This window comes from Apaloderma vittatum, unplaced genomic scaffold, assembly GCF_000703405.1.
Source record: "Apaloderma vittatum isolate BGI_N311 unplaced genomic scaffold, ASM70340v1 scaffold7632, whole genome shotgun sequence".
NCBI classification, from domain to species: domain Eukaryota; kingdom Metazoa; phylum Chordata; class Aves; order Trogoniformes; family Trogonidae; genus Apaloderma; species Apaloderma vittatum.
This window is the reverse complement of record NW_009704094.1, coordinates 1-10,525: the sequence shown is the minus strand read 5'-3', so window position 1 is coordinate 10,525 and position 10,525 is coordinate 1. Positions and strand designations below refer to the sequence as shown.

Genomic DNA, 10,525 nt, shown 5'->3' with positions numbered 1-10,525 from the left:
TCAGACTAATCTTTTGGGCAGGTTTCTGCCTATTTGTAACAACTAGTCGTTAAGGCAAAGCAGACTTGAGATTCTGGTTTCACAAGGGCAAGGTACACCAAGCAACTTCAAGACACTGGGAACCCGAGACAAAGCCATCAGGAAACACCTGTCCTAATAGCAGAACTGACTTAAGTTCTGGAAGGAAATAGAGGAAAACGGAAAAAAGGAACAGAAATACTGAATGATTATCGCTGGAGCTGCCCACTGTGTGGTTTGTACAAACTCTTCCAGATATTAGTGTAACAGAACAACCTCCTATGTCACAGCTGTAGGGTCCCAAATCTTCATGAGCAGGGCTGCAAGGTCTCACTATCGCAGGCAGTGAGAGCCAGCACCGGGCTCTTGTACACAGAGTGACGGGAAATGCTGCCACCATGATTTCTGAAATAAGAATCGCCACGAGCAACTTTAGTCCACAAGCTTCATGCAGGAGTTTAAGGAGACCCTTACTGGTCATACTGACTTCTTTTTGTTTTCTTTAAAGTCCAATTAATTCTCAGAGATTTTTTGCAATCGCCACGAGCAACTTTAGTCCACAAGCTTCATGCAGGAGTTTAAGGAGACCCTTACTGGTCATACTGGCTTCTTTTTTTTTCTTTAAAGTCCAATTAATTCTCAGAAATTTTTTGCTTTAGCTTTTGACTATCCTCCAGTGCTTCATTTTTGCTTTGCTCTTCTCGATTCTCTGTCAGATCAGGGTTGTATCGATACAAATACCCATACGGACGGAGGTGATAAATCAAATATTCCAGATGGTACATAGTCACGGAATCAACATAGTGGAATGAAACCGCTAGGTCAGAGCAGCATCCAGGACCCTAAAATACAAAACAAGTCAGGATAATCAGCAAGAATTGCAAAGCAAGCCCTGAATTCAGAGAATTCAGACACATACATGCTTCAGTGGTGAGAAATTCACTATCATCAGTCACACGTGTGCTTCCAAACTCAATGTTAGGCAAGCAAAATGCATCAGACACATCTGTCAAAGCACCTTTCCAAAATAAAGTTGGACAAAGACTTTTGCTTCTGTGATCAATCCAGGAAAAAACGAGCTGCCCTCATTAGTGTCATTAGCCTCTCCTTTTCCATTCTTCTTTTTTTTATGTTAAACAAAATAAAGAAGCAGGTCTAAATGCATTGCATTTACATATGAAACAATACATGCTCCTTACTCATCACAGCATCTACCCAGAGCATATCAACTACACAGATGAGTGTGTGTGTGTTCACATATTGAACAGTTTGGCAAAATTGTCAGTATTCAAATTCCTACTCATTCTGGAACTATTTTTTCTAAAGTTTCTTAAAATCATTGACCTTATTCAGCATTTCTAAGAGCTAAAGGACTGTTGTTAACACTTTCGTTACAACTTGTATTTTCTAGCTCAAATTTGGCTTTGAGAACACTTTTCTGATAGATCCTTTTGTGAGGGCTTTTTCATCAGATTTCACTGCAAAGCTGTCAACATCCCAACTCTGACTGGAACTAAGACTAAATATTTAAAGAGATTGAAGGGGACAATAGTTACAAACTCTTATTCTTTCAACACCTACTAAGTTTTATCCCTATAGCTTGGTTTTGGTACCAAAGCAGTCTCTACCCAAACATAAATAGAGCAGGGCAGGGTCAAATATGCAATTTCCGCTACGGATCCCCACAACCACTGCACCAGTTACAGATGTGCCCGTCCACAGCTCAGCCACCTGGGAACTGCAACACAGCTGAAGCTGCTGCATCTTGACACACTAAATGCAGCATCGTAGCTGTTTTAAGCTACTTATAAGTGTTAAAAAAATTACATATTTTATAATGAAAAGAGTCTACTAAAGAAGTAGAGCTTTTTTGGTTTTCCAGCTTAGGGTAGGAAAACCCCCCACACCCTATCCTTGAGTTTGGCCGCTCAAGCTTATCTCAAAGCTTGCTGAAAAATACTACCTTGAAAAGTAAGACTGTAATCCTAAAAAAGAAGCCAGGTCACAGATTATACGATCATCAAAGTTTACAGGACATAGTGAACAATGATAATAATTTAGGATTCGCTAGCTCTTCTGGAACATGAAATTCTTAATGTCAGCTTTTTGTGGCCTAGTGTACTTATCACATCTGCACACAGGTGTAGCACAGGACATCACCACAAAAATCCTCGTTTCTAAAATATACCGAGCTGCTGTTAAGCTACTAATTCACACATCATCACGAGATGAATTTCATCAAAATGGGTACCAGGTTCCTAAGGACTTACCTCTACAGTAGGATAATAATTATAATTCCAGTACCAGAAGGTTTTGGGGAGGTATCCTCTGACTAAGTGATGTTCTGGAACGAAGGGATGAAAGGTTTCTCTACCACTTGTGTCCCTAGAATCTCCTGCTTCCACGTTAATGATCTCCATGCACTTCCCCAGCGCCAGGTCTTCAATAGAGGAACTGTGAGAGCATTTGTTCGTTTTAAACGCGGCAACAAACCTCTTCAGAGCTTCTTTGCTCAGAACATATCCAGCTCCTCCACTCATGTAGCCCTGTTTCACGTAAGGCTTAAACCTTCTTCCAAAGTATATCGGTTGCTCAGGACTGTATTTTGAAAGGAGCCACCTCAAATTGTCCAACGCAACGTACGTATCATCATCCGCTTTCATAAACCAATCGGCATCATCAAAATAATGGTCATATACATATTGAAAAGCTTTAATAGTCTTCCAGTACAGCTGGTCCCTGCCCTCTTTGGTTTCTAGGCCCACAGTCGGGAAGTCTTTATTCTCCTCAGAGCTCATAAAAAGTATTTTATTACAACGTTGGGCCCAAGTGGCCTTAACGTGCTTGGCTTTCTTTTCTAGATTTTGAGGTCCAGTCATGACCCAACACAGTATTTTCACCTTCTGATACAGTCCCTCTGCAATATGTTTATTCTCATCTAAAACAGAAGAGGCAAGTTCCAAAACAATATTATTCTTGGGTGCAAAACAAAGACCCGCCTCCCCCCAGATATTCTGTTTCTAGATCAGAAAAGACATGCAGAGAGAGAAGAGGCATTTGCTTCCAAATGGACCAGTTAATGAAATGAATGTTAGATTTAGGAAGAAAACAAACAAGGCTCCCAAAATCAAGGCACTGAAATTCTTAAAGCTACTTGAATTTAACAGGGTAAAGAAGCGCCTATGAGCAATATCAAAATGAGTAACTGTTCAGGGAACTGTGGCTGCAGAAAACCTTTATTTGCACAGAAATACTGTTTGGAGGCAATCTCTTTATGGTGTCGGAGAACTAGTAAAAATTAAAAAACTGAGTATTTTTGCCATTCACAATGAACACAACCTAATGATTATAACACAGAAAGGTCAAAAAAGCTAATAATTTCTGGTATATATATATAGCTTCATCTTAACTAACAAAATCTTATAAAACAGCAACATATTTCTGAAGGAAAAAGCAGATGGTAAGACAGAAATAATTTATCTCCGAATCAAGTTAATTTTTTTTTTGTAAAAAATGAGATGAAGTTAGGATACTATGGTACTAGTATTACTGTTGTGCTAAAAGGTTTTTATCTGCAGACAATCAATAGAATAAAGAGACAGCAACGTGAGGTTCGTAATACAATGTTTTCCAAGCTGCTAAAGTATTTCTTTGCCTCAAAGAAACATTTTTACTTGATACATACAGAGTGATTTTAACTCATGTAAAAGAATATCCCACAGAGAGCGAGACCTGCGTAACTGTTCCTAAAATATTCCTGCTTGCATTTTAGGCAGCGACAGGTAAGATTTCTTGGTAACTATGTTCTAAGACTACATGTGAAACACAACCTTGTCTTACTAAGTTGGCAGTTAGAAGAAGTTTAAATAACAAATTATTTATTAACATCTTCTTCAGCAAATGCATTATGGTGAATTCTTTCTCATCCAAGCTGTCCCAAATCGGACACTGTCTATGTTTAGGATTTAGAACAAATTCAGTTACTGAGATGTGTCAAAGGTAAGTGTGCCTGAAATGCTAGAATAGTCTATCTTTTCTTGAATGGAGAAAAAAAAGCCAAAACCCAAACAAACAGAGCGCAGCAGAATTTTTCTCTTTTTGACTGCAAACAGCAATTTGCTGCATAATCAGCCTGGCAAACAATGACCTAAGCAACCCCCTTTGCCCCCACCCCACGCCAGTTCCATCTCTTATTAATTATGTTAAAAAGTGCTTTATCTAAGAGGCTGGATCAAAATTTAGAAGTGGTCCAAAATTAGCTTCTTAAAGCTAAAAAGCAATTCAGCCACATCTAGCAAACACGTGCTAACAAATACATCTGCTTAGCAGAACCACCTTTTGATGTCAACAGTTCATCTGAGAAAGCTCCTGTTCCAAACGAGTCTGGATTCAGAAGCTGGACAAATAGCTGGGCTCCAAGGAAAAAAAAATAAATCACTACTGTAATAAAAATGCAAGCAAAGAAAACTACCATTCAGTAGACCTCAGCAGAACAAAGTTATTTAGATGTAACCTGAACATGAGGAGAGGGAAGGAAAAGGATTCATATAAATTCTTAGCAGTGAAGAAAGCAACATTTTGCAATGCATGAAAAGGAAGCATATTATATAATTATTCAGGTGTAAAAAAATACCTTTATGCTGTCCAGAGTCTGCATTGAAATTCATTTGTCCTTGCAGCTGGTTGTTATCGATATCTGCTGAGTGTTGACCATGTGGATCATTATGAAGGATGTGAGGCTGAATCTTAACCTGTTCTTCTAGTATAATGCTGAACAAAAGATAGCACACAAAAAATCCGATTGCCGAGCCAAAAGTGAAGGTTAGAAGGTTCATCAAAGACTTAGAAGAGGCCATCTCCTGAAGGAAATACACTGTCAAAACCAAATGAAAAATGTATTAAGATTAATGCTACTTAGCACAGAAAGCAAATGTAAAACTATAGGAAGAAATCACAAACTAAATCTCTGGAAGTAGAGATCTCGGTTCTAGCTCAGATTCAGCTCTCCTGGGCTTGCACAGAAGTGCGAGAGCAATGCAAATATTCAGATAAAACTGCACAACCATTGGTAAATGTAATGCAAAAAACCCATCATGTATTCTTCAGCTTAAAATTAAGGACATTGATAAATCAGCCTAGTGACTGTACATGCAAAATCCCACTCGTATTTATACAATATTTATATGAGAATGTATAAAGTGCAATAGTTTGGTTATAAAATTTTTATACGTGTTCACTTCTTCATCCTCTTCATCCCAAGAAATCCGCGCTTTAAAATGTAATACCCAGGTCTTGTACAAAGGTAAAAGATGATGATCGAAGGCAATTTACAGGTCAAATCACAATAAGGGAATGAGATGTACTTAAAACTCCAGCAGTATGGTACAGAAATTCTTTCACAGATGTCAAACGCAAGCAGATTTTCAACAGTTACAAAAGCAAATCCACTCTCAAAGTAGGGCGGTTTTCCTTCCACTTTTAGGGAGTACTGAGGGTAGACTTTCAGAAGATAGAGTACGACATGAATTTTCATACAGAAACACCCATTTCTGAAAGGCATTTGGAAGAGGAGAAGAAAATACATCTGTCTCAAGGCTTCTTCTAGACATCAAAAACCTTGCAATAAAAAACTCCTTCACTTCAGCCACATCCCTGCTCCTCAAAAATTACAGCACTGGGCTGGCTGTTTCTATAAAACTAAACAAAATCAGCATCTACGCCTGCAACAAGCGTGCATTTTTACATATTAATCACTTGCAAATCTATTTCAGGCTGTTGAGGCCTGAGGTCTTTTCATCTTAGCGAAGGGTTGAGTTATTTGCTAATAATTCATGATTAAACTACAAAAATATTGACTGTTACACATATTCTGGCTTCAAGCCAGGGCCTTACAGACAAGTGGAAGATGTTGCCTCCATTGGGATGAGTCTTGACGTCATTGGGCAGAACGGATCGAGTTAGTTAGGGAGCTAAAAAAAGAAAATTATGGAGAGGACAGAGCATCGATGAAAACCATCGATCAGGAAAGAGCTGCAGCCACCAAAACAACTCCCTTAGCCTGCCCCCACGTCACTCCCTGGCTGTGCTCATTGGAAAAAGAATGTCCCCACGCCTGCAGATCTAAATCGTTTGAGAGCAAAGCAGCTTTAATGGGACAGGTTTTTCTTACCACGTTGCTAGAAAAAAAGGAAAGAAATTGAAAATACAACCCGAAGTACAAAATAAAAACCAAGAAAGTTAAAGGTTGTATCAATTTCATGGGATTTTAACTGTGTTTGATAAAGATCTGTAATTCCTTCACATGAAAAGGCACATTATACTATTTTTTTAATCACGTGTCTTCTTCCCTTAATTCAGTACTGCATTTCAGTAGAGACTGATGATTGCCTTTAGACATCACATCTTAAAGAATAAAATTGACTGTATTACCATTTGTGACCCAGGCCTTGACAAATGACTTGGTTTCCAGCTTTATTTCTATCGTCTTACATGCCACTAACTTGGGAAGAAAACATGAGGTGGCTTCCAGAAGAAATAAAAGCAACCAACCAATCAAGAAAAAAAAAAACATTTAAGGAAAAGCCTAGGACACTGAAAAGTATCCAATGTGCTAAAATTACTTTTTTTTGTTTTCACTTTCCCCATCTATCACCACAAAGTGCCCTCAAAATTTGTGATACACAAAGGGAGAAGGCCAGAATAAAACAATGCCTGCTTCAGCATATGAAAAGAGGGGGAAAAAATAATCCATGCATGCACACAGCACAGCTACGGCACTTTCTAGAAGAGAAAGTCTCCATTATTCCATTTCTCAGTATTAGGTGTCTCTTTAGCATACAATTTCAGTTATCTGCTCTAACAGCCATTAAAGTTACTCTTGCTTGGAAAGGAAAAAAGAAAATAATCACTTGAAAATAGCTGCTGCTTATTAAACTATGGAATTATGTTAAATTATTTCTTTAGAAAAAAAACTTCCAAGTGTATCGGAAATGCTGAAAGAGAAAAAAGGTGCTTTCATCACATTTGGAAATCAGATTTGATAATTTGGAAATTGATTTGGCAGTATTCCACAAGTAAAGAGGATTTCTGGGAGCAGGCAGGGACAGGTGCTGAAGCAGTACTTGGCACAAAATGTCCATAATTAGAGTTTACAATAATCTGCTTGTCATTCTATAAATTTTATATCAACAGATTGGACCACTATATACCCGTGTGTGTATCCTTGTTTATAAACTCCATCAGTAAACAGCATGAAAATTTTCAGTTTTCCTATTATCTTGATATTTGACACGAGTCTTTAAACTTCCCAGCAAAAATACATCGGTTTGTATGTTGTATTCATTGTTCACGTCAACGAAACCAACAAATGTTTTAAAATTCTGGCACAACTTAACAGCCATTGTAGATTTGGCTCCAAATTTAAGTTCTGAGAGTCAGCGATTTCTGCATCTTCAACCTTACAGAAAAAGTAATTTTCCTGTGTTAGGGGCCACTGAACCTGGCAGCCCAATAGAGACAAGGCTGCCTCAACTCCGTGTCCCCGGGTCCAGCCAGTGCCAAGGCTGCGGATGTATCCCCACGGCTGCACGTGCAAACTTGCACATACGCACGGCTGAGCACACAGATCAACACCGCTAAAACCAGCGTTGGTTCAAACACAGCTACGAGCTGGCCTCGTCCTGCTCCTCTCCCTGGCTGAGCGGGACAAAAGCCCATTAGTAGAATCACAGACGAGTTTCGGTTGGAAGAGACCTTCAAGTCCAACCTTTTCCCAGCCCTATCAACACATTAACCCATGTCCCTCAGCACAACATCCCCCCGTCTCTCAAACACCTCCAACGATGCCAACTCAAGTCCCGCCCTGGGCAGGCTGCTCAGACCCCTCCAGTGTCCTCAATCCATGCGGGAACCAACCCGGAATGCTCAGCCTCCCCAGGGCTCCACGCCGGTTGCTGGTACAGACCTTCTCCCCCAGACACACACACACAGCTCCCTGCAGGCACCTGACCTTAGACATCTGATCCACAGTAGCGGGGCCCTTGGATCCTTTCACATGCAGTTGCCTCGCTTGGAGACACACAAGCAAAGGAACCTCCAAAGGGACTCCCAGATCTGACAGTTCCTCCAGCGGCTGGCTTGGACCTCCTAGACTCTCATATTGCCAAAGTGAAGACCCTCTGATCTCACTGTTGCCTGTCCCACACTTCGAGCTACCTCAAAACCTGGCTCCCAGCGATCTCACCCTTACGACGTTCGGGAGCAGCCACACGCTGGCACACTTGCCAAGACGACACACGTGCACTCTGGTCTCCCCAGTTACTGGTGCTCCAGAGGCAAAAGCCTCTAGGATTTAGGGGCTCCATGCTGAGTGCTGCATTCAGACCCTCGCGCACTCCAGTCTCTCCTGCTGCTGGCTCACCAGACACAGAGGGCCCTGAAACTTAGGTACCACCCCGGTTGCTGGAACCTGGACCTCAGTATGCAGATACAAATAGAGCACAGAATCCTCTCATGTAGGAAAATAGAAACGGAGCTCAATGAGAAAAGAGGACAGGCTGTGCCAGACATACTGACCAACCACTTGTTTACGACTGATCAGGCCCTTTATCCCCTTATCCTTCTATTTTCTCATATTTGTTCCTCCTCAAACCACCACGTTCCCTCCCTTTAGTCCCACCCCGTATTAAGATTTGTATAGTTACAAGCTGCTCTTTTCCTGCACCCCATAATACGTTCCACAGGTAGTTACCTCCCTCAGTCTTGTAAGGTGCTCCAAGGAGCCTTTCTGCTGGCCTGTCTTGATGTGTGTCACACCTCAATAACAGAGCCGACAGCTCTCCAGAAAAAGAATCGGTGGCCGCTTCCTCTGACAAGATTAACGGGGTTTCCCCTCACTGTGCCTGTGTGGTCCTGGTGATAAGCCTTTAAACACATTAATCTAAAGTACTGTTCCAATAAGGGTTAAGACCATCTTCCTAAATCAAAGCAAACTTAAGGGATTCCCATGCAATAGGAATATAAGATACCGGAGCTTGCCCCATTCCAACCCCTCAAGGAAAAAAACCAAACAAATCAGCCACCTTTAAAACGAACACTTTTAAGCAAACTCTGACTACATAAACTTGTTTCAAAAGGAAGCACATTCAACAACAACAACAAAATAATAAAACTCTGGGATTCTGAAATCCACAGGATGTGGAACATAACTCTAGATATTTTTGTACATGTCTTCCCAGTATCATTCCACAATCACTTTAAGATTTGATGAATTAACTATGAGAAATAATGTCTAGCATACACACGCAGCTGGCTCTTATCCCTTACTTAAGAAGAAAAGGGGAAGCTCTGAGGCCCCAGCATGAAACAAATGTAAATATCCTTTGAGAGCTGCGTAAGTAGCAACGAAATTGATCTCTACTACCATGTCCTTAACAGTCAAGTAACACACCATAATAATTAAAGTCAAAATGTAGAAAACTTAGTTAGCTGTGCAATGCCCAGGTGGTCTTCTGCTCACAAAGTCTCATTATTTCTAGGAGCTTTACATATACATATTCGTACATTTCTAAAATTGAAGTACATACAAAACACTTGTACATTCACTCATGTTGGCTGCATCAATGATCAGAATCCTAGAACGTCTTAGGTTGGAAGGGACCTCAGAGATCATCTAACCCAACCCCCTGCCATGGGCAGGGACGCTCTTACCCAGCCCAGGTTGCTCACGGCCTCATCCAACCTGGCCTTGAACATCTCCAGGGAGGGGGCAGCACAACATCTCTGGGCAATCTGTTCCAGAGTCTTGTCACCCTCAGACTGAAGAATTTCTTCCTAAGATCCAATCTAATCCTATTCTCCTTTGATTTAAACCCGTCTTCCCTGGTCCTATCGCTGGACACTCTTGTAAAAAGTCCCTCCCCAGCCCTCCTGTGGGTCCCTTCAGGCACTGCAGGCAGGGATAAGGTGCCCCTCGAGTCTTCTCTTTCCAAGACTGAGCAACCCCCTCCCTCAGCCTGTCACAGATTACTGTGAACTGCTGCAATTTCCCACCGAGTAAGCACAGACTACGTTTTTCACTTTCAGAAACATTTTGGTCAGGAAAAAAAAAAAATCTGTTTTTGTAAGCATTTCTTCAAAGAGGAACTTTTCCCGTCAGAAACTACTGGTTATTCTATCACAAAAAAAAACAACAAACAAACAAAACAGGCAACAAAAGCCAGGTATTCCGGTAGAGGCGGCCAACACCGGAACAAGGCGAGTGACAACCCACGGGGGAGGTGAGAGGGAAGAAAGATTTTGGCACCCTCCTTCCTCATTCCAAACGCGGCCACCCCTGCTCTAGCAACGAGTTACCGTGCCCCAAGCGTGGCTCTCTAGAACCCGGCTCTTCCTGGGAGGAACCGCGGCGGCGTCAGGCCAAGAAGTCCCCGCGACGAGGCGCACAAAGTGCGGGAGTCACCTCTCTCCATCCCTCGGGCCTCGCTTGTCTTTTAAGGAGAGCCCTTCC

The 10,525-nt window shown here is 41.4% G+C and overlaps 1 protein-coding gene across 1 annotated transcript; it reads right to left on the bottom strand.

The window, feature by feature from the left end:
- Nucleotides 1-650: 650 nt before the first annotated feature.
- Nucleotides 651-4,887, bottom strand: C1GALT1 (core 1 synthase, glycoprotein-N-acetylgalactosamine 3-beta-galactosyltransferase 1). The gene is made up of 3 exons (XM_009864893.1): nucleotides 4,652-4,887; nucleotides 2,289-2,956; nucleotides 651-860 (listed from the first exon to the last, which is right to left on the bottom strand). Exons 1-3 carry the CDS (start codon nucleotides 4,872-4,874, stop codon nucleotides 651-653), a joined length of 1,101 nt encoding a protein of 366 aa, XP_009863195.1. The 5' UTR covers nucleotides 4,875-4,887.
- Between the last annotated feature and the right edge of the window lie 5,638 nt (nucleotides 4,888-10,525).

Excerpts from the sequence above, each read along its gene's own strand:
- C1GALT1 (XM_009864893.1), bottom strand. The coding sequence starts at position 4,874 with ATGGCCTCTTCTAAGTCTTTGATGAACCTTCTAACCTTCACTTTTGGC. Across the intron at positions 2,957-4,651 it reads AGACTCTGGACAGCATAAAG|ATGAGAATAAACATATTGCA; the intron begins GTATTTTTTTAC and ends CTTCTGTTTTAG. Across the intron at positions 861-2,288 it reads ATTATTATCCTACTGTAGAG|GGTCCTGGATGCTGCTCTGA; the intron begins GTAAGTCCTTAG and ends TTTGTATTTTAG.